At 35.2% G+C, this 25,001-nt stretch overlaps 1 protein-coding gene across 7 annotated transcripts in view; it reads left to right on the forward strand.

Moving 5' to 3' along the window:
* The window catches only part of ULK4 (unc-51 like kinase 4), a 627,906-nt gene that overhangs the window by 175,330 nt on the left and 427,575 nt on the right, over positions 1-25,001 (forward strand). For all 7 annotated transcript variants that reach the window (XM_031940060.1, XM_031940061.1, XM_031940057.1 and 4 more), the window contains exons 22-24: positions 18,877-19,010; positions 20,792-20,913; positions 21,077-21,133. In XM_031940060.1, the coding sequence (XP_031795920.1) occupies positions 18,877-19,010; positions 20,792-20,913; positions 21,077-21,133 (313 nt within the window). The remainder of the gene's footprint in view (positions 1-18,876; positions 19,011-20,791; positions 20,914-21,076; positions 21,134-25,001) is intronic.

A 25,001-nucleotide genomic window follows, 5' to 3' on the forward strand; every position in this document is an offset into this window, starting at 1 on the left:
GATCCATCATGCAGTGATAGAAAGGAAATAGGTGATGTGGAATAGGGTCAGGGTAGGTAAAGGGATGAGAAATATGTCATTTTGTGGGAAGGAATTGGAATGTTAGCAGTTTATCTCAGCTTATTTGTAATGCCATAGAAAAAGGTGAAAAAGGTGCCTTTATGTGGTCATCTCGCTTTCTTCTCCAATTCATGATATACCCTAAAAGGCTATGTCATAATTATTCTCACCTTCTGTTTGACTTTTTGGATACCAAAGGTTTTTTGTTTGCTTAATTTGGCGGGGAAGGGAATAAGCATTTATTAAATACTTATTATTTGGAAATAGGGATTTATTAAATATGTAAAAAGCTGAACATTTTAGCTTAAATGCCTATGGTAGAACTTTGTTCAAGGGGATCAGTATACTTTATAAACATAGTCAAATTATTTCTTATTAATTTCCTACATTTAGATTTTTAACATAATATCTCCCTCTGTAACTTAACATTCAAGACCCTCCTCCTAATGTGGTACCACCCTTCTGTTTCATCCTTATCTCATATTATTCCCAAACTGAACCATTCTGTGCCTCCCAAACATAAGCTTGTACCCTTAGAATCAATGTCTTTTCTCAGGTTTTTTGTATTCTATGCCCCTATTCTCTTGTTCAAACTTTTCAAACTCTCTAAAATGCCACCTTCTGCCAGACATTTCTCTTAATAATCTCCATTTGTTATTGCCAAGTGAGCCGAGTCTGATTTCTCCCTGCAAAGGAAGGCATTGGGAGGAATTCGGTACTCTGCCCTTCAGACCTCCAGTCAGAGGGAGAAGAGGTGTCAGTTAGGGCTTGGGTTCGCAGCCCAGTGGTGAATTTAGGAAGGGATGAGTTTGTCTTGGAGGTGAAACCAGGCCAGACAGCAAATGCCAAGTGGGATGAGCCGAGTAGAGTTTTTGCTCTCCATAAACGAAGTCTTTAGGAGGAGTTTGGTACTCTGCTCTCCTGTCCTCCAAAACTTGATTTAGCTTCAGGGTATGAGATCCAAAGTGACACTTTATTCTGAGAGGGCCATCCTATTCTGGAGTTGAAAAGGAGCAGAATCATAGATCAGAGAGTGGAATGAGAAAAGTACAAGGGGAAAAATAATAAAGGTGTTGGTAGCTTGTTAAATTTTAAAACCTTTCGGAATCTATTTTACAATTGACTGAGAGCCTATTTGGAAAATAATGATTAAATTTAAAATATTCAGTCAGCATGATGCTCAAGAGCTGCCTATGGATGTAACTGAGAATGAGGCTTTTCCTTAGAATGTAATCTTCCTGACACAAATTTGTCATTTGAGCTGTGATACTCTTTTCAGAACTTTCAGTACCCTTATAATCAATTACCATTACCAATCATTCTTGGGGTAGTTGCACTCCAGCTGTTTTAAAATGACAATAGCTCATTCTGACTGTTCCTTGGATTTGATTCTTATAGTCATTTTCTTTTTTCCATTTTCTTTATGTAGTGTTTCTTTTCTAATTCCATCTATTAAGATGATTTATAAATGTGATATATAACGAAAAAAGAATCTTCAAATATTTCTAGAACTTTTGAGTCCCTTATGCCCATATCCCTTAATTTTTTTTTTAAATAAAAAGTAGAAGACAGAATACTGAGGATGGATTATAAAATCCTTTCGTCATATTTAAATATTTTAAAGATGATTTTAAGCAGAAGTAGATGCTTTAGTCTGTACTAACCATCAGTCTTGAGTGGAAACATTTAAAGGTACAAGTCCTTTCCACTCATTTTATTTTCTAGAATTTTGTTTGGGAAGCGTATTATGATTCATTTTTATTTCTTTTACTAAGGATAACTTTTAGAGTCAAAATTTAAGTTTTAGAATCAAAGAATCACAGACCTAGGCTTGAATAGACCCCATATTTCATTAAGTCTTTCCCTTTTTTAATAGTTAAGGAAATCAAAGCCCAGATTAGGTAGAGTGACTGTTGATACTTTCCCTGCTTTCTTCTCTAGTTGTTTGTTTTTCCCAAAGTCATATTTCATAAGCAATTGGTTATTATTGTATTGTACTCTCCATATGGTGACTTTATGGTTAAAATTATACTCAGCAGAGAGAAATACCCACTCCTTACATTTTTCAGATCCATTTAATAAAATTAGTGTTAGCAATTGTTGACTAGTATATTTCAACTATACCTTAATAATACAAAGTAAATATCACCTGATTTATATTGATTATATAGCTGTGATTTGGGCTTTTAAGACAAAATGATCAACTCTCTGAACAGCAGGACCAAGAACATCAGTCTCTTCCTTTGCCTCAGTAACATTGCTTTAACTACAAAATATTACACTTACATTTTGGGAATAGATTTCAAAAGATACCAAGGGCATATTCTTCTCATATGTCCATAATACTTGATTTTGATTCTTTTCTGTGTAATTAAAGAGTCGTGCAAGTGTGGTACTTAGAATTTTTATGTTTAGAGTTTGGAAATAGGGCTAATGGTTTATAGTTTGTCTTCTCTGAGAGTTTGATATATATTTTTTTATCTCAGTCTTCTTTAAGGACTGAGGAAGAAATATCTTTTGGTTAACTATAAAATATTGAGAGTACGTTATTCTTCCTTTTGAAAATTTGGGGACGCCATTCCATAGAGAAGAAAGAAAAATATAAAAGTAAGGTTACCCAAGAATTTGAGGATTCTGTACAGGTAATTTTATCCATTCACATTTCATTCATGAAGTTTGTACTCATTTTTTGCTACTGGACTTCATGAGCTGAAAGATTTGCTAGTTTTCCACATTAGCCACTAGACTAAATAGAACAGTGAGTTTATTACTTGTTTTTTAAGTGCACATTCAATGTTACTTCATGACTTGACAAACTAAAAGTGGCTCTCGGGCTTTTATTTTCAGTTTTATTTTGTACTCTTTCAGTGGGGTGGGACAGAGTGGAGGAATTCTAGGTATTGTGGGTAGAGAAAAAATGAGGATTAAGCATGATGATGAGGAAGAACTTTTCATGAAATATGAAAAAAGTTCTAAAATCCTGTAAAAGATTACCAGGCATTCATTTCACTATGACTTCTTGTTGATTAAAAGCCATGCCAGTACCACATATGCTTAAAAGATTTTTTTTTTCACTTGAAAAACCAAAGAGAGTTAGTTCTGTTGCTTTTCCCTTTTAATTTTAGTGAGCTGAGCCCTATTTTTCATTTTGTGTAAAGAAACAGTTCTAAAGTTCTTTAGTCTCCTCCAATGGGAATCTTACTTCCAATCACCTTTAGAGATGGCATGTGACTACACAAATATTTGATATGAAATGGTATGGCTTCAACAAGTCAAGAGTTTTGTAATGAATTAGTTTTACCTCTTTTGTCACTATTCAATTGGAGGCAAGAGTAAAGAGTAGGAATTGAAATGGGCATTGGAATGGCCACTACCTTCTTCATGTAAGTATTTAAGAGATCTTCCAGGTCGTGAGTGAGGCACGTGGCTTTTTTTAAAGCTTTAGTAGTGCCATTTGACCTCTGGCCATCTACTTAGGAGACAAAACCTCCTGAACATTCCCTAATTCCATTTTGGTAGCTCTTTTTTTTTTTTTTTTTTTTTGATGATTTTCATTCTGACTACAGTATATTTCAATCTACTCTAAAATATTATAATCATTTATGATCAGACCATATCTACAAGGACTAAAACCTTCCTTTAACATTTTATTGGATTTGTAATATCATCATAGTAACTATTTTCTCCATCAGTATAGATTAAAATGTATCTACTTTCTCTTTTCCTGTGTGATTCTCATGAGTTTCCTACTATACATTTTGATCATGGCCAGTCATCATTCTGGGATCTTTCTCAAGTCTTTCTGTTGTTTTACAAGTACCATCAGAACATAGGTTATCTCCACTGGTTCCCTCTTACTAAATGATCCATCCATCTTCTTTTCTGGTCTCTTACAATTCTCAAACGATATCATCATTGCTGCTACTGCACAATTTTGGGTTTGTCATAATTTTTTGGAGACGGTGGTATTTAGTAACTTATATAAGAATATTGTTGCTATAAAGATGAATCTTTGTTTTTAAAAAAAGCTTAGCAGGGGTGGTGGTCATTAAAAATAATTCATAATTTCTCAAAGATAATTCAGTCCCTTCTTTCTTTCCATAAAATTCTGGGCCCAACTCATTTTTTATTTCTAGTATTCTTTCCATAATATCCATAATATCCATCAACTCTAAGGGTTGTACATCCAAATTACATTTCGATTGAATAAAAACCAGTCTTGCTGACCATAAGGTATCCTTCACTCACTTGGTTTTACTAATTTGGAGAGTCAGACCTAGCTCTTTTCTGTGGTTAGGGATCTTATTTAGGTAGCTCTGCAGTGTTTCAAGGATTGATATAATCAGCACAATCTCATTTTAAAAAGAATGGCTACCACATGCATTACTCTCTCTTCTTTCTGTCTAAATTCATAATCAAATCAACTCTGTCTTTCCTCCTAGAAACTGTCAATCTACTGCCTTATGTTTCTATTTGCCATCTCTCTAACTTTGCAAATGAAAATTTCTCTCTTGCCATCAGTCCTCAATGTATATTGCCTCAAATTGTCTCTACTTTTGTATTTATATTATTGTGGTGCTTGGCAGTGAAAAAAATTGCTTTTTTCATTCATTCATTCAAATAGGGGCCTGTCAAGGGACTTATCTTTCTAGGGAGTTCTTCCACTAGGACTCTGCACTGGATCTCTCTCTTGACAATAGCCGAGACCTTTGGCAAGCATACATGCTTCTCTTTTATTCTTCAGTATCAATTGAAGGAACAAATTAAAGTGCAATCAGGAACACTGAGCAAAGTTATTTGTTAAATCTTTAAGGAATCTTATATGTCAACATGTATATGCGCACATACATACACACACATTTTTACACATATATACATATACATACAAACACATACATATACACATGAGATACCTTTTTTGGAGGAGAGCCTTTATTGCACTCTAGGGGATTTAGTGATGGAAAGTGACTTTGGCAACCTCTTATTCCAACCCTAACATAAAAGGAGTCCATACCATAACAACTTTTTTTTTAATTATAGCTTTTTATTTACAAAACATATGCATGGGTAATTGTTCAACATTGGCCCTTGCAAAACATTCTGTTCTAACTTTTCCCCTTCTTCCTCCCACCTTCTCCTCTAGATGGCAGATAGTCTAATACATGTACAACATCTTTTTAGAACTATTGTCTAACCATGTCTGTTATACTGTAGATTTTTTTGAATCATTATGTAAAAGTTCAAATGTATCCTTATTAAATTTTGATCTTAGTGTCAGCCTAATGCTAATAACCTGTTTTGGGTCTCTTTGTTTTACCACATGAAATGTTTTTTAAAGTAAAAAACAATCAGCACCTTTCAGTTTTGTAACACATATTTCAGGCAGTTGTGCTATTGCAAAGATGTGATTTGTTATTAGTAGCATTTGTAAAAACTTCCTATTGTTTTCACATGTATTTATTAGGATGACTTCTATAGAGTATATTCTTATAAAATTTTGTAGATGCAGGAAAGTAGGCTTATGGGAAAGTAGTTAATAATTTTTTTTATTAGTCACCTTTTTAGTAACAATAATAACCAAGATTTTTTCAGCTCTCATTACTGTTGGGTTTTTTTCCCTATAATTATCCCAGCAGCACCATATGAAAAAATACCCTAAACTACTATTGGGTAGAGAAATATAAATTAAAACAGCTTGTGAGGTACCACCTCATACCCCTTCAGATTAGCTAATATAACAGAATAGAAAAAGATAAAATGCTAGAGGGGATGTGGGAAAATGGGACATTAATGCATTGTTGGTGGAGTTGTTGAACTGATCATTCTGGAGAACAATTAGAAACTTTGACTAAAAGCCTATAAAGCTGTGCCTATCCTTTGACCCAACAATACTGCTACTGGGTCTCTATCCCAAAGAGACCAAAAAACAAAAGACAAGAAAAAGGAAAAGGCTATTATTTGTTTTAAAATATTTATAGCATCTCTTTTTGTGGTGTCAAAGAACTGGAAGTGGAAGACATGGTAGGGAATGGTGAACAAGTTGTGGTATATATTGCAATGGAATACTGTTATATTATAAGAAAATGATTAGTAGGATCTTTTCAAAATGCTATCTACTTCCAGAAAAAGATCTAATGGAGTCTGAATGCATTTCAAAACATTTAAAAACTTTTTTCTTCTCTCTTTTTTTTGTCTGTTTTCTATCACAACATGACTCATCTGGAAATAGATTTTACATTAATGCATATGTGTAATCTAAGTTAAATTGCTTACTCTCAATAAGGGGGTGAGGCAGGGAGATCATTTGGAAAGCAAAACTTGTAAAAAAATGTTGAAAATTGTTTTTACTTGTAATTGGCATTAACATTAATTGGCAATGACATTAAAGAGAGAAAAAAAAAGTGAGCTCTTTGAAGGCAGAAGCAATCTTCGATTTTGTCTCTGTTCCCCAAGCACTTAACCCAGAGGTTAGCACATAGTAGGTGCTTAATAAATGCGTATTGATTTATTGGAAATAAATAAACAAATATTGAGCCAATAATTACTCCTCTATGGAATTAGTAACAGTTCCAGATCTGCATAAGTGAATTTATTACCTCCATCTTGTCTGCAGGGGTAGCCTGAGAGATTTTTGCATGAGAGTTCTTTTGGTTGACATCTCAGTATACTGTAACTGTTATATTCCTCTAAGCTATCACTTTAGTGAACATGTTAAAAAATAAATAAAGAGAAAGGGGGGTAGTTTGGCATGCTCTGTTCTTAATTAAGTGATATTGGCTTATTTTATATTACATCCCTTTTCAAAGAAATCCGGGATATTTCAAATTAGACCAGAAGTAGAGTATAGACCTCAGAGTCAGGAAGACCTCACAAATTGGCCATGTGATACCCAGGGCAAACCACAATCTTTGCACTGATATAGAGCTGCTCTAAAAAGAACCCTTCCATGCATTAATATTGTTTCACAAAGTTGCTCATCTGGGAAATGCCATAAAAATACTGAACCACTGCCAGTGATATTGGAAGGATTGCAAATAATGGGGAGGTTTCATTAGGAGACAATGGGATCCACAAAGTGTAGGCCAGTCAGTTTGATTTTTGTTTGTAGGAAAAAAATCTCAAATGGGTCATTAAAGAGATGATGGATAAACATGAAGCCAAATGGTGATTACTGAGCGCTGTCATGGCATCCCTGAAAAGAGGTAATGGTGAGATTTTCTGTTTAGACATGGTACTAAATTGTATTAATGGAATGCTGTTGCTGTTATTTAATTAGATTTTTAACAAATCATTTGATAAAATTTTTTTTTACTATTTTTTGTGGAAAAGATGGAGAATCATGGGCTAGACAGTGAAATGGATTTGGAATGGCTGAATGACAGACTGAAAAAGCACATGTTAATGGCACAATGTCAGCTTAGTAGGATTACTTCTGGCTAAGGCCCTGAATTTTTTATTAGTGATATATATTGTCATAGAGGACATGTTTGTCAAATTTTAGATAATAAATGTAAAAGGGAAAAGGACCCACATGGGCAAAAATGTTTGTAGAAGCTCTTTTTTTAGTGGCAAGAAACTGGAAATCCAGTGGATGCCCATCAGTGGGGGAATGGCTGAATAAGTTATGGTATATGAATGTTATAGAAAAAGCCTGGAGAGACTGGCATGAACTGATGCTACATGAAGTGAGCAGAACCAGGAGGTGCTACATGGCAACAAGATTATATGATGATCAATTCTGATGGATGTAGCTCTTTTTAACAGTGGAATGATTCAGACAAGTTACAATGATCTTGTGATGAAAGAGCCATCTGCACCCAGAGAGAGGATTATGGGAACTGAGTGTGGACCACAACATAGCATTCTCACTCTTTTTGTTGTTTTTTGCTTGCATTTTGTTTTCTTTCTCGTTTTTTCCTTTTTGATCTGCTTTTTCTTGTACAGCATGATAAATGTGGAAATATGTATAGAACTGCACATGCTTAACATATATTGGATTACTTGCTGTTTAGGTGAGTGGATAGGAGGAAGGGAGGGAAAAATTTGGAACACAAGGTTTTACAAAGGTGAATGTTGAAAATTATCTATGCATGTCTTAAAAATAAGCTTTAGTAAAAAAAAGAAAACAGATTAAAAATATAAGAAAAATAACCCCCCCCCAAAAAAAAACCCAAACAAAATTCTAGATAATACCATGGCGGGGAGAGAAAGAGAGATAAGGAGGGGAGAGAGAGAGAGACAGAAAGAAAGACAGAGAGAGAGAGAGAGAGAGAGAGACAGAGAGAGAGAGAGAGAGAATATGAATATGAGAATAAGCATGCAAAAGGACCTTGAGAGGCTAGAACTCTCCAAAATGTACTAAGATAAAATTGAATAGGAATAAATGGGAAAATCTTATACTTGGAGTCAAAGCCTCAATTTCTCATAAAATGGGGGAAGGCACAGCAAAATAATTTGTTTGAAAACTGGGAATTTCAGTAGACTGTTAGTTTGACATAAATCAGTAATATTGATGCAGCAACCAAAAATGCTAAAAAAAAAAAAATCTTGATTGTGGTAAGAGGACCATAGTGTCCAGCAGGAAGGAGATGGTTGTCTCATTGTTCTTTATCTTTGTCAGACCCTATCTGGGTCAGGATATCTTGGGGAGAATAGTGACCCAAAGGGAAGTGTCCAGAGGTGTAGAAACCAGAATTATGAAGAGTCATGAGTCTTTATCATGAGGGAATTCCCTATGACCTGCACCTACCTTATCAAATTTGCAAGTAATCCAACTGTATCTCTTTACCTTGTGTAATTATTTTTAGTATTTAATCTTTCTGAGCTGTACAATGGGAATTAACCCTTCCTCTTCCCTCCATCACGTAACTAGGTGGAGTGGCCCTGGTGCTTAGTTGTCTATGTGTTCTTAGGCAAGTCACTTACCCACCCAATTCTTAAGCTTCAGAAGGATGCTGCAGGCTCTAGATTCCTAATCTGTGATATTATGGACAGTTTTTTCTCTCAGATAAAAAGAGGCTGAGGTCCTGCAGGCTTGTGGGAAGCACTGTTTACTCAAAGTGGTAAAATCTAGAAATAGAAAAAATATGTCTATGGGCAAGCTGCTTTCATTTTTGGAGATGCTACCAAGGACAGCTAAGTACAAAAGTATTCTTCTATGAAAATCTCTAACTGAGAGATGGCAACACAGAGACCAGCATCCAGCTGAACTTCCCCAATATTCTCCTCCAAACAACTTTAAAAATATACCTTGAATCAAATTTCGAAGTGGCAGAGGCCATAGAAGGTCAGAGGAAGACATTTTTCCAGCCTAAGGCAGCTTAGGAGGTCCACAGGAGAGGACTGTCACCTTGGGCTGGGTGCAGGCTCAGAGTGCCGGGAGTTCCTCTGGCAGATGACAGCAGCAGCAGGGACACCTTTGGGAGTACTCAGTTCAGAGATGGCTAGGGGGTCGGACAAGTGGTCAGAAAGAGATCCCCAGGAACCCTTTGCTGGCACTGGGCACATATGACACTGATTGACAACTCCCTTGCCCATAAACAGTTCTTGGTCACAGTCTCAGGGCAGAGAGCAGTTCTTGCACTTGGACACAGAGGAGCAGGGGCCTTGGTCACAGCCACAGGGCCAAGAGGGGCACTAGTGCTTGTGGCTCAAGGAAAGCAGGATGCCAATGGGAAGAGGGGCTGGGAATGGTCAGGGCAGATTGGGGGAAGCAGGAATCCCTTTTGAGAAGAGACAGAATAAAAAGAGAGGGAGAAGGATAGAGAGAGGAAAACGGGATGAAGGAAATGCACAGTTAGAGATAATAACTGCAAGTGGAATGGAATGAGTTAACCAGAAGCAAATAGCAGAATGGATTGGAAACAAAAATCCAACATTATATTGCGTACAAGAGACACATTTGGGGAAGAGGGACACACACAAAATTGAAGGGTGAGAGCAGACTCTTATTTTCAGCTCAAGTGAAGAGGGCAGAGGTGGCCATGATCTCAGACCAAGCAAAAGCAAAATTAGACCTAGTTGAAAGAGATATTCAGGGAAATTACATTTCGCTGAAAGGTACCATTAGCAATGAAGTAATATCCAAAAATTTTACAGCAAGTTTCTCTGATAAAGATCTTATTCAAGTATATAAAGAACTGAGTCATATGTATAAAAAATAAGAGCCACTCCCCAACTGATAAATGATCAAAGGATATGAACAGGCAGTTTTCAAAAAAGAAGAAATGTATCTACAGTCTTTAAAAAGAAAACATTTTAAATCACTATGGATTAGAGAAGGACAAATTAAAACAACTCTGTGGTACCAGCTCATACCTATCAGAAATGGCAAAAGGTGAAGGGGATGAGGGTAAATAGGTATGTTCCTGAATTGTTGGTGGGTTAATGAACTGATACAACTATTCTGGAGAACAGTCCATGGGACTATAGCACTGTACCCAAAGGGTATAAAACTGCATAACCTTCAACTCAACAAGACCACTACTAGATCTGCATCTCAAAGAGATAATTCCAAAGAATAAGGAAAAGGACCTACTTAAACAAAAATATGTGTAGTATTCTTTTTGTGGCAGCAAATAATTGGAAATTGAGGAGATGCTCATCAATTGAGGGATGGCTGAACAATTGTGGCATATGATTGAGATGGAATACTCTTTTGCCATGGGAAATGATGTGGGGGAGGGTTAGTTTCAGAAAAAAAAACATGGCAAGACTTTTATGAACTGATGCAAAGTGAAATGAGAAGAACTGGGAGAGAAGCAGTATGGTGATGATGATCAATTGTGAAAGATTTGGCTACTCAGATTAATACAACAATCCAAGACATTTCCAAAGGACAAAATGCTATCCACCTCTAGAGAGAGAACTGGTAAACTCTGAGTGCAAAGTGAAGTATAACTTTCTCATTTTTTGGTGATATACTAATATGGAAATATGTTTTGTATAATTTCATATACATATTTGATATATTGTTTGCCTTCTCAGTGGGTGAGGGAGGATTGAGAGGGAGAAAAAGAGAGCCTGGACCTCAAAATTTAAAAAAAAAAATGCTTAAAAAATAATAAATTAGAAAAATAAATTTTTAAAAAGAAAATGTTTAAGTGTGTTTTAGGGATTTATAAATCAGAAATGAGAAAATAACATCTGCTCCATGATCCAGTTTAGACAGCTGCCTCTCTTGTTTCTATCTTAAATTAGAATAATGAATAATTACATTTATAATGGAAATGGATTCATATGTTAATCCGTGGAACACTGGTGTAGGAGAGTTATCACAGCATAATGTAGACTATTTTGTTAGAATTTTTCTTGCATCTTAATTAGTTTAATTTATTAGAACACCTGTGAAGTATAGAAGAACTTCGCAGCCAACTTTTGCATTAAAATTAAATTCTTTTCATGCAAAGTTCTGAAGCTTTTAATGTCTCTTGAGCCAGCATATAGCAAAAAAAAAATTCTATGTTCAGCATGCGTTTTGTCTGCTGATATGGGCATTTCCTGAAATGCATTAATATAATTTATCACTACAGCTCTTAGTTCTGGCTGTTATACCTCATATTCTAATTAGTACTTTTTTCACCTGTGAAAACTGCAAATCACAATAACATACACTAGCCAAATGAATACTTGAACTTATTCAGAATTTTACAACATTATAAAATTTTAAAATCATATTTTGGGGAGAGTCAGCCTGTAATGAAACTGAATTCCAGGCAGACTAGAGGTTAGTGTCCTAAAGGGCTCTAATAATAGTATGTCTTCTCAGGACATCTTCCTAATGAGCAATTCATGCCAACTAACATTTTATTTTTTTGAATTAAGTAGATGGACCAGATTTCCTGAAAGTTCATCTTACCTTGTCTACATAATAACTGTATCTTGTAGTTAAAAGGAAATGTGTCTGGAAATGGAGATGGAGACTTCTCTGGGGAGGGTGTTAACATCTGAATTCTGTTTCTCCCATAGAAGACTGAAACATTTTTTTTAATTAAATCACTTGCATAAAAATGTAACTGCCCACATTGCATTATATTCCCTCCAGTTCTTTCCTGACAGTTGTCTTCAGAAAGCTAAATGGCTTCTCCCACACCTTCCTGGTAGTTCTTTGACCCAAGTGGTATAGGAGAGAAGTAGTATTTGGTATCCTGCCTCTAATAGACCTCTGCAATCTCCCTTCCTCTCCCTCCAACATGGCCACAGTAGGAAAGCCTGTTGCTTAGAGAAATTTAAATTTTGAGCTGTCCGTCTCAGATTGATGACAAGCATAGACTCTTAAAACTTCCATTATTTTAGGTAGCCAATTAAATTTAATTTGATTTACGAAACACTTATTTTGCACAAATTATGTGTAAGATACTTTATTATTTTTATGTATTTATATATAGTACATTCATTGTTATCATTTATTGGCAGAAGTGCAAAGAAAGATAAAAAGTACCTGTCTTCAAGATGCTTCCAGTCTGTTATGGAATAGGAAGGTAGGGAGAAAGACACGTATTCAGAATAAATTATTGCAGAACTAGGGCAAGCACTTTTGGGGAGAGAGTCAGGGAAAGCATAAGGATCACTTCCTGGTGTGGGAATCAAAACAAGTTTCACTGTAGAGCCCCTGGCCCTTTGGGCTTTGGAGGGATTTCGGAGGTAGATGTCCATTCTGAGCACAGGAGATAGTGTGGACAAAGATAAGTGTATCAGGCAGAGCTGCACAGTCTCTCAGCCAACCTTTTTTAACTTTGGGGGTAGGTAGGTATGGTGCAAGGTGCGATATTATACTTGGGGTTTGGAAACCCTGAGTTCAAATCCTGCCTAAGGCAATTGCTAGCTATGTAACTCTGGACAAACCACTTCACTTTTTTTGTGCTTCAGTTATCTCATTTGTAGAGTGGGGACAAAAATTAAATCTTTTCCCAGGGTAAGGATTCAATGAATCCTTTGATTCATTGCTTTGTAAATGCTTTATAAATGCTTTGTAACCCTTAAAGCACTATATGAATGTTAGCTATTATTATAACTTACTAAATATCTACTATATTACCAGGCCTGGTATAAGGCCCTCAGGCTCTAGGTACAATGGATGAGCCAGTTTCTGCTCTCCATGAGATACAAGCTGTGGTCAAGACAACAATAATATGTAAAATAAAAATAAAAAGAGCCATCCCAGAGCAGTTAAATGCAGGGTAATTTTAGGCAAGTGTCCAGCAACTAGAAGTGTCCAAAAAGGCTTCATGTAGAAGATGGTGCCTGAGCTGAGTCAGAGGAAAGGAGGGATGGCACATCAGGATCACAGAGGTGCGGCAGTGGGAGAGATGGAGGCTCAGGTGTTAGGAAGAGACCAACCTGGCCGGACTGGGGTGCTCCGGACAGTGAGGCTGGAAAGGGATGGAGGTGTCAAGTGGTGAAGAGCTTTCAAAGCTAACCAGAAGAATTTGGGTTTGATCTTAGAGGCCATAGGGAGCAAATGGTGCTGAATGAGAAGGGGAGAGACCCGGTCCCATGTGCTCCTAAGGAAAAGCACGGGGTTGCAGGAGAGGATTGAGGCAATGATATGAATTAGGGGACTTGTCCAACAAGCTAGCTAAGAAATGATGAGGGTGAATTTGTACACTCCTAGAATCTTGTTGGAGTGACTCTCCGAAGTCATCACAGTAAAGACTCAAATATTTAATATGTTGTTGGTGTTGTAAGAACTTCCTCATCCTTGAAACATATTGTTCACAAGTGCTTGAAATTAGTCTTCTTTTCTACTTGGTCCATGTAGAATGTTGGGGAAAAGTTAAGTCATCTCTAAGAATATTCTAAGTCATTTGGGGGGCTTTGCCTCCTGTTTATTTTATCTAGCTGCATAGATTTAGAGTTTAAAAGACATGTAGGGACATTTAGAAAAGCCTCATTAGTTACCGCTATTTGAATATTTCCCAGTTGAGAGGTTAGATTCAATCTAACACATTACCCAATTCTTTCATTGGTCCATTGAAATTTCTAGTCCATATCAATGTTACACAATGTGGAATTACTTAAGTTACTTCCAAAGCATTATTTTAAAGCTATTCATTGTGTCTGTAGATTTCCCTCTATGTCATTTCCTGGCAGTTAGTTCACTCAAATCTACTAATAATAGATTCCTTTAAGTCTGCCATTTTGATGTAATTTCCAGGAATTTCGATTTGGGACTTGAAAATTTAATTTTGGATTTATGTGATATTTTAACTGAATTTTTACCAGGCAATATAAAAAAAAAGCTTTAAGCTAAAAGTGTTTTCTTTCCTGAGGAAAAGTAACTGTTTTCTTTTCATTTTTTCTTCTGGATTTTTAGGTAACTTGATCAGACAGGTCCAAATCTTTCAATCTTTCTGCTTTTTAAAATTTTCATTTAAAAAATTGTTACTCATTTATTGCTTGGTACTTAGAATTGATTTGGGGGAGATGTTTATTATTAGACTTATTAACCAAACATTTGAATAATGTTCAATCAATGACTAGATTTCCTTGCTGGTCCTAACTAAATGAGAATATTTTCTCCTTAGAATCATTGGTTCATAGATTATAGAGTTAGAAGTGGAAGGAATTGTTGGAGCCATTGAGTTCAATCCCTTTATTCATAGATGTAACAAAGACTCTGTGACTGATAAGAGTTTGAAGCAAAATTCAGACTTAAGTCTTATTAATAACAAGTTTAGCTATCCACTACCCTATTTCATTCATTGTTTGACTATAGGACAAATTCTGTGAATAATAATTATAAAAATAATGATGTTTAACATTTGTTACACTTTTAAGTTTGCATAGTGCTTTAGATATATTACTTCACTTGATTGTGAGATAGGTAGCATTTTACAGATGAAAAAACTGAGGTTTCCAGGTTATATGATTTGCCCAGAGTCACACAGCTAGATATCTGAGGCAGAATGTATACTTCAGTCTTCCTGATAGCAAGTTCAACAGTCTGAATAGTTGTATGTAATGCATAGAAATCCCAAAGATATATTTAAAATTTCAGTTTTATCTTAGATTATAAGGTCAGGGACTGGATTAAGCTCACTCATTTTGTGCTTAATACAGTAGCATGTGCTGGTAGGTTCTTAACAAGCATTATTTGGTCATTAAATTGATATTATTCCCAAACAGTCTAGGATAAAGTTGGAATTCTGTGAAATATTTTTTGCTGTCCTGTCTTGCAAACCTATTTTGTTTTGGAAGCTTATTCATTCTGTTAGGTTATTTGAATTTCAATAAACTGATTACTTCAAGTGAACAATAATATATTACTAATTAGAACGTAACATCCACAAAATACAAGTCATATAATGATTTCTCATCATTATAAGTGAAATTTTTAAAATGAAATATTTCTCAGGCCTATATTTCCTCCTTTTGGATTCAGGTTTAATTTTAAGATAAATACAAAGGAGAAGTCAACCTGGGATTTCCTTTGACCCTCTAGGGATTTGATGAAGGCATCTTTCCTATTGGAGACAGCTAGTTGGCTCAGTAGAAAATGCACTGGGCATGGAGTTAGGAAGACCCAATTTCAAATCCAGTTGTGTGGCTCTGGGCAATTCATTTAACTTCTGTTTTCCTTAATCTACTGAAGAAAGAAATGGCAAGCCACTCCAGCATCTTTTCCAAGAAAACCTCATGGACAGTATTGGTTGCTATATTTCATGTGGCCATGAAGAGATGGACACTATTGAGCCACTGAACAACAACAACAACAACAATAAATCTATTTGTTCCATCTAGCTTGAGCACAGACATGTCCTCAGAAGCATACTGCCAGGTATAAGTCTGTAGAATAACCTGAGGTTAACTCTTTATCACCCACCATCAAAGAACTGCCTTGCGGAGTAATTACAAGAACTCTCAGACCAGGTTATGGCAAGCACTCTGCTTTCCCGGGGACATAATGTCAAGATCAATCAATTAAGAAGCTTTTGTTTCATGCCAGGCTCTGTTCTAAGCCCTGGAAGACCCACACAGGAGGCACAAAGTCTGGCCAGACAAGCGAGATGAGATGGTGGTCCAATGCAACAAAGGAACGATAACTGATTCTTGGTGGGATTATGGCTCTGGGGCTGTATACCTTATTCAAAAGAAATAATGTTGGCAAAGGGAGATGCAAGAAGGGTGATGCTGTTTGCTAAGGAGCATTTGGAAGGAAATTCTGGAGTCAGAGAGGAAAGCATCGTGTCACGCACTTGGGGGAAGAAGCACAAACAGCAGCAAGATTATCCCAGGACTGGGCTGTGGATCATCTAGACAGAAGAAAATAGATGAGGAGTTAGTGAAACAGATCATAGGCCTGCTACAGAGGCACGATGCACCAGTGAAAATGGCTTTGCATTATCTGGGCAATGGCTAGAATTCCCTCTCTGTCAAGGATACAGCAACCAGTAAGTTCTGGTCTGCCCTGGAATTGTATAGGTTTAGTGCCTAAGATTTATATGTTTAGAAAGCATTTCATATATACTCTTAGATTTTATCCCCACAAGAATCTGTGAGAGTGGTGTTATCCTTGTCTCCCTTTCCTTTGATGAGTTAATTGAGTCTCAGAGAGTAAAGATACTTGCCCAGGGTCACACATCTAGTGAGTCTCAAAGACAGGATTTAAACTCAGATCTTTGCGGTTCTTTCTGTTCTATCATGTTCTCACATTGTTTTCTTAGATTAGGAAGTTTCAATTCTTATATAAAAATTGGGAGATATGAAGTATTTATAAATAAATATTTATTGCATCCCAAATTTGTGCCCGGCATGGTGCTGAGTGTGGGTTGATAGCACATTTAGATGAATTTAGATCTGGTAAATGCCTGAAGCGTAAGAGCAGTCATTAATGGTCTCGGTGTCAGCTGTGATAGATGTTTCCATTGGAGGATCCCAGGCATCTGAGTTTGAACCTGTGCTATTTAGTATTTGTTTTCAGGGGCTTAATTTTAGGTCCGGACATCACATTTCCAGATGACACAAAGTTGGGATACCTCACATGCTGGATAACAAAGTCAGGATTCCAATGAGATCACGAGAGGCTGAAGCACCGAGCTGTGAATCAAGCTCAAATGTGATACGGATCAATGTGAAGGCTTCTATGTGGGTTTTAAAAATCAGCTTTGCAAGTACAGAATGAGGAGAGACATAGTAAGGCAGCAGTTTTGTGAAAAAGATCCAGGGGTTTTAATAGACTGGAGGCTCACTGTGTCTTAGTCGTCTAAGTGGCTTTCAGAAACACAACTGTGATCTTAGACTGCTTGAGAGGTTTGGTTTCCAGAAAGAGACAAGTTGTAAAGCAGAGGCCTAGGTGACAGACATAATTGTTATAATGATAGAAAAGTCTTTGGGGGGTCGATGAGGCAACTCAGTGGTTCAGTAGATAGAGGCTGAGCTTGAGGTTAGGAATACCCATCTTCCTGAGTGCAAATCTGGTCTCAAGGCCCAATCTTGTTATGGTGATCCTGGCAAGCTACTCTAGTATCTTTTGCCAAGAAAACCCCAAAGGGGACCAGGGGAAGAATTGGATGTGACCAAAACAACTGAATGACAACAAAATTGGGCTGGGAGGCCATTTAGATCACTTCCAAATGATGCTGGGTCTGGATATAAGACTTATTTTCCCTGTATTGGTGATATGGCCTTTGGTCTAAAAGGAAGCACAGAGACTCACAAAAGGGAGGGATTTATCAAGCCATATGTTGCTGTGTTTGTTTTTGTGTGTTGTATACCTTGAAGTCTCTCTCTTATTTAACCAATACTAGATGGTTTTGATGGTGACCACTTAGGAATATAGTTTGAGATCTGGTACAGATTTTCCCAGACTTTTTTCCTTATAATTTTTTTTCTTTATAACCTTTAATATTCTTAATATTTTTCCCCTCTCTGTGAATTTTGTCAGTTTTTTTCCTAGCTCTATAAAATATTCTTTTGAGAATTTGGTTGACAAATCACTGAATAAGTAAATTAATTCAAGTAGCATAATTTTTGTTACATTAGCTCAATTGAAGTTTCTCCACTTGATAGCTTTATTAAGTGTTGATATATTTACAAAAATGAAATTCTTCTCTAATAGTATCCCCCTACTTTTTTTGGTGAGGCATTCAAGATTAAGTGATTTGCCGAGAGTCACACAGCTAGTGTCAACTATCTGAGTCCAGATTTGAATTCAGATCTTCTTAATGCCAGAGCTTATGCTCCATCTATTGTGCCATCTAGCTGCTCCATAGTTCTCATTTTCCAAATTTACAATTATATCAGATATTATAAAATTGGTTAATGGGGTCACTTTGAGAATTGTAACATGTAATAACTAAGTTGAAATAATCTGGTACCAAAATAATCTTTTTTTCTCAATCATTTTTTTTAAATGTGTAGTAGAGTAAAACAGCTAGAATTAAAATCTAGAGATATGTAGGTATATATATTTGCAATGAAGTCCCAGCCAGACTAACAGCAGAAGGTGTAGATCAAGAATACTTCTGACATGAGGTTGAGTTCTGAAACACTAAATCGCATTCTCTTTTGGCCTTTTATTTGTTATTTTGTAGTTATGATTTGTTTTTTTTTTCTTTTAATAGACTAAAGACACCTAATTCATATAAAATTTCAATGTAAGCTGCTTTGTAATTCCTTGATGAGAAAATCAGAAACTTATTTTTTTAAAGATAATTTTTTTCTAATGTAAAAATGGAGTGCCTGTTGCCACCATACCTAAATGTCAACTTAATTTTGAGTTTGTCTCCTGGAAATGCGCCTTGGTGGTATTTTTGGCGAGTTTTTCTGCGTTGTTTTTGCCACATGTGGTAATCTTTTTCACCTGCTTGTATGTAGACTGGTGATGTACATTGAAAGAGACAGCAGAAAGGCCACACCAGGAAAGGAGCAGCAAAGCAGCAACGAATACCTGTCAAAATGCCTGGATCTTCTCATCTGTCACATTGTACAGGAACTGCCAGGAATTCTGGGTAAACGGAGCCAAGCATCTGTGACTTGGAGTTTCTTCCTCAATTTCTGTTTTTTTCTTTCTTTGCCCTTACTGGGAAATATGTAACTTGTAGAAAATGTGGACTTGCTCCTTATGCTTCTTCAATTCCTGTCTATAAAGACAGTAAAATCCATCTTACTGCGGACTTAACAACAAACTAGCCAAAGCTTTGTAATTTTGACTTCCAATCTGAATTATCAGTTGTAATTTTTTACAAGGGACAGTTATTTTTCAGAATGAGATCAAAGTCCTGATTGATTTTTATCCCAGTGCTTAATAATTTGTTGACTGACTGAGTGAAGGGAAGAGATTCCCAGATGCTCATGATAGTCCTTATAAAATGACAACTTTTGAAAACAATATTTAAAGGGATTCAGCAACCTGAGAATCTGTATAATTATATAATTGTTCTTCTGTTTAATTAATTTTGATGAATAATTTTTCAAATTATTAATTTGTATAATTATTCTTTTTTAATGACATTTTTGCTTTTTAGCTAATTCTGGAAAGCATTTGTTGTCTTGTTCATGCCCCATCCATTCTTAAAATGTTCTACCAGGTGCCCAGCATGATGGAAAAGAAAGAACATTGGGCCTGGAGTCAAAAGACCAGGGGATAAAAACTATTCTGACTTTTGGCCCCTCCGAGCTTGTTCCTCATTTGTAAAGTTGGGATAATGATTCTTATGTTATCATTCTGTGTTTTTGTGAGGAAAATGGCTAATAAACTTTAACATGCCATATTACTGGAACATCTTATCTATTATATTCAAGAATAAGAAAAAGTTTGGAGGAAAACTAAAATATTAAATGTGTATATATTTTTTAAAAAAGATTCAGGCAAAGAAACTTGTAATTATCAGGTCTAGTTCAATTTAACCAAAACTTATTAAGTAATTATTATGGATGCAGTCTGAAAATTGGAACTCTGTCATTTTAATGATCAAAAACACTTAATTTTAGAAATAAAGTGCTATTCATTTATCGGAAATATGCTTTGTCATTGTTCCCTGCCAGTTGTTAGAGATTATAATAACAATTTTACAGATGTGCATATTTTCAACAATTTACTTTTTTATTAGCTAAGTCTATTCTAATCCCTTGCTTTTCCAGCAGATGTAGCTATAAACCAGAAATATTAAATATTTGAAATTAGTTTTAGTAGTCTATATTAAAATATTCTCAGATTGGGAAAGTCAGGCTATTGAGTCATTTTGATGACAATGTCTTCCCATACTTCTTTCTCTCTTCCCCCCACCTCCTTAGGACATTTGGAGAATTCTTTCCTATTTACTGAGAAAATTCATATTGATGATAATGTTGACATAGTCTTTACTTTGCTGCAAAGCTGTTCCTTGAATAAATATTAAAAGACAGAATTTTACTCATTGGATGCTAATTTTAATTTCTAAAGGAAGCAGTGGTACCTAAGGATTAACTGCTTATTCCATACCTAAGTCAGCCTCAGTGTCTGATATGGGACTGTTTCTCATGTAATGAATTACTTTAGGACTCAGTGCCTTAGCCCTGTTGAGGGGCCAACGATCCCATTAACATCCTAGAATACGTCCTCCAAGTGCTGACTCTGTAGTCGTCAGGGTCATGCCCCATGTACTCCTCTCTCATCCCTAGCTATTTTCATCAGTATGTCCTGTTCTTCTTCCCACCCTCCCCTCATCCTCCCACTAAGACTAAGCTACTGACCCGCTGAGCTGGCCTTGGGTGGGACCTTGAGCTTGTGGTTCCATGTCACGATTTCCAGGTGATGTCCTCAGCGCCTTGGCTAACGTTTCTGGCCGCAAACACCCCTCGACAGTCCAGGTGAAGCAGCTGAAGATCTGCCTGCCTATGATGCCAGTAGTGCTTCATCTTGTGACCTCACAGGTAGGATTCACTTTTATAAATGAAAAAAGGGAACCCAAAGTTGACTCAATCATCTTTCACCTTACTAATTGCCTTACTTATATGCCAGAATTTTTATACATTATTTGAAATAAAGCTTTCCATATGTGTGAGGATTCAGTCTACCTGGACTCTTTTCCTACAGGTATTCCGCCCTCAAGTTGTCAATGAGGAGTTTCTTTTCAGTTGTGGGACTTTGCTTGTAAGTAATGCTTTTGATTTTTCAAGTTCATATGTGGTGCTTCTGCTGCCTCTGGGATTGTGTGTCAATGGAGTAATTTAAAAATCCAAGTGGTATTCAATTTTCTCCGGGGAAGTGACCTTTTTTTTAATCCCTTGGCTGTAATAAAATTTGACATTTGGAAGAAAATGAATTCCTTTCCAATAATGTATTTGTTCAGTAGACAGCCACAAATAGGGTGAACTTCTCCATAGAAACGTGCTTACAGATTGTGATATTAAATATCATGAAGAATCCTAAAAAAGACAAAATGGCTGAAAACAGAATTTAGAGAATACTTTATAGTTAGTATCAATGATTTCTTACATTGTTCAATAATGCATTTTCTTAATTTAAATGATCATGTCTTCAGATTATATGTGCTGTTTTTTAAAAATTTAATTTTGATATTATGAACAGCAATGGAAAGCAGTATATTATATTGTTTTTCACCTCAGTCCTCCGTTCAGTGGCCTATTATTTCCAGGCATAAGAGTAAATATCTTGGCAATTATGTTATCTTTTTCTCCTTGCCAGTAATAGTTCCCTTCTTTTTAGCTGATGAAATGCTGAGCCATATAACAGAGAAAACTGAGACATTTGTCACCTTCAGCATCTCCTGAATCTTACTTTGATATTAACAATACAAACTTTCAAAAATGTCATGAATCTCTGTATTTAAAATACGGTAGTAATTTGCCTTTGTATTCTTAGTTCAGATTGTAAAAATGATTGTCACTCACAAAAGAGAAGGACTTTTTTGAGATGCTATTCTTCAGGGAGAGGTAGGATGTTTTGAAGTATGAATGTTCCTTATAGGTCATTAACTGTAAAGAATCCATGTATTCAAGGAATGTAGTAAAAATGATTCTATATTTTCCAGCTTCTTATAATTGCATTTCTCCAGAGTGCCAAATTAAATTTCTTTGCATATTCATGAAACTGCATCCTTTTAGAAACATTCTTACCCCGATTTTCAGGGAATGACTTGTATTTCTAACTGGGAAATTGTTTTAGAATGACTATCTCATAGAAATCCACTGAAAGGCATAAAGACCACTTATCCACAAATCAGGAAATCTGGATTCTAGTTCTCACCTGCATTTTTCAATTTTCTACCTACAGTTATCAAACCCCTTCACTCTGAAATTTATTTAACTTTTCTGTTAAATGAAAAGTTAGGACTAGATCATCCTTAATGGCCTTTCTAGTTCTAATATTCTTTGAATCTATCATGAATTTTGCTGCCATGGTCTAATTTGGGGATTTGACTGCTGATGAATTATATTGATTCACATAGTTCTTCATCCATTTTGGAGGACATTTAGCTTCTTCACCTCATCCTTGAAAAATCTGGAAGGATGGAATGAACCAAAATTTAAATAATGGGATGATTCGACAAATGAATAAATTATTTGAAATATTTTCACCAAACCCTTGTACATTCTCATAGTTTCAAGTTGAGAAGAGCTAGGCCTTTTTTTCTCCCTATAATTTTATCTGCTGTTGGACTGCTATCATAAGACTTTCATGGCTGTAATCTTCAAGTATAATATTTTTCATTTTTATAAATCAGAATCACACAAGATTTAGCAGTTACCATGCTGAAGGAGCAGAGGACTTGGAATTTGATATTCCAGACAGCAAAAGAGCCAACAACTAAGAATAATCTCTTCACAGAACAATATAATCCTTTGGGGAAAAAAATGAAAATTTAATGAAATAGGAGACTTTCAAGCATTCTCATGAAAAGACCATAGCTGAATAGAAAATTTTACTATTAAATTTAGACTGAAGAGAAACATAAACATGAAAAAAATCATAAAGAGCTCAATAAGGGCAAACTTTTACCTTTTCTATATGGGAAGATTATATATGTACCTTTATCATTATTAGGGGAATTAGAAAGCTTCTACATAGGAGTGTGTAGTAATATAAAAAAAATGGATAGGTAAAAGAGACTGATGCCCTGGGAGAAGGGAAATAATGAGAGAGACAATGGAGAAAATTATATCACATAAAAGAGGTTTGCAAGATAGGACTTTTAAAGTAGAGGGGAAAATGGGAAAGGGGTAAGTGGGGAGCATTTGGCTTCACTCTTATCTAAATTGGTTTAAAGAGGGAATATACATATATATATATATATATATATATATATACATATATACATGCACATACATATACCCATGTAGATGTATATGAATATATGTATGTATATATATATATACACACACATCTATACACATGTTTATACATATATACACATCTATATATCTCAGTTGGTAATAGAAATCTATCTTACCCAACAGGGAAGTAGGATGGGAAGTTGAAAAGAACAAGAGAGTGTGATTAAAATAGAGGTCAGAGAAAAGAAGATAGTAGTCAGAAGCAAAACAGGAGGGACAGGATAGAGAGACAAGAATAAACAGAAGAAAATATGATGGAAGGAGATAACATAGTAATCATAACTGTGAATGTGAATGGAATAAATACCATAAAAACATAAAGTATAAAACAAAACTAAGCCATAAAATAGAAGCAGAATGACTTATAAATCAGAATACAATATAGTTTTTGTTTGTTTTTATTTTTACAAAAAACCATACTTGAAAGACACACACAGATTTAAAATAAGGCACTAAAGGAGAATCTATTATGAAGTAAAAAGATAATCATCTTAGACAAAGCAAAAGCAAAAGTAGACTTAATTCAAAGAGATAAACAGGGAAACCACATTTTGCTACATACACAATGAAGTAATATCAGTACTTGACATACACCTACCTAATGGCAAAATATCCAAATTCTTAAAGGAAAAGTTAAATGAATTATAGTAGGAAATAGACAGTACAATCACACTAGTTGGAGACTTTAAATTTCCTCTCTCAGAGGTAGAAAAATTTAACCTTAAGTAAGAAAGAAATTAAGGAGATGAATAGAATTTTTAAAAAATTAATATGACAGACCTCTAACAAAAAATCAATTGGTAATAGAAAGGAATGTACTTTTTTTCTCAGCTACACATCGCACCTTCACAAAAATTGGTCACATAGGGTATAAAAACCTCAAAATCAAAAGATGAAAAACAGAAAGTTTAAATGCATCCTCTTTATACTATAAGAAAAATTACATTTGAAGAAGACCATTGAAGAATAAATTAAAAACTAATTGGAAGCTAAACAATATAATCTTAAAAATGAATGGATAAATGATTAAATCATAGAAATAATATTTTCTTCATTAGACAACATTTCTAAATTTGTGAGATGTGGTCAAAGCAATAGTTAGGGGAAAATATCTGAATGTGTACATCAGTAGGAGAGAGAAAGAGTAGATCAATGAAATCAGGCACACAATTAAAAAATACTAGAAAAGGAACAAATTAAAATTTTAGAATCAAACCCAAAGTGGAATTACTGAAAAATCAAAGAGGAGGTTAATAAAATTTTAAGTAAAAAATATTGAACTGATAAATAAAATTAGGAACTGGTTTTATGGGGGGAATAGTTAAACCATTGATTAATTGAATTTTTAAAAATAGAGATGAAAACAAAATTATCAGTATCAAGAATAAAAAGAGTAAATGCTTCCTCAATAAAAATACAATTAAAACAATTATTAGGAGTAATTTTGCCCAGTTATATAATGGTAAAACAGACAATTTATGTGAAATGCGTGAATATCTATGATAATATAAATGCCCAGATTAGCAGAGGAGGAAATAAAATACTTAAATAACTTCATCTTAGAAAAAGAAATTGAACAGAGAGGCTTGGAGAAACTTACATGAACTGATGCTGAGTGAAATGAGCAGAACCAGGAAATCATTATACACTTCAACAATAATACT

This window comes from Sarcophilus harrisii, chromosome 5 (genome assembly GCF_902635505.1).
Source record: "Sarcophilus harrisii chromosome 5, mSarHar1.11, whole genome shotgun sequence".
Classification (NCBI taxonomy): domain Eukaryota; kingdom Metazoa; phylum Chordata; class Mammalia; order Dasyuromorphia; family Dasyuridae; genus Sarcophilus; species Sarcophilus harrisii.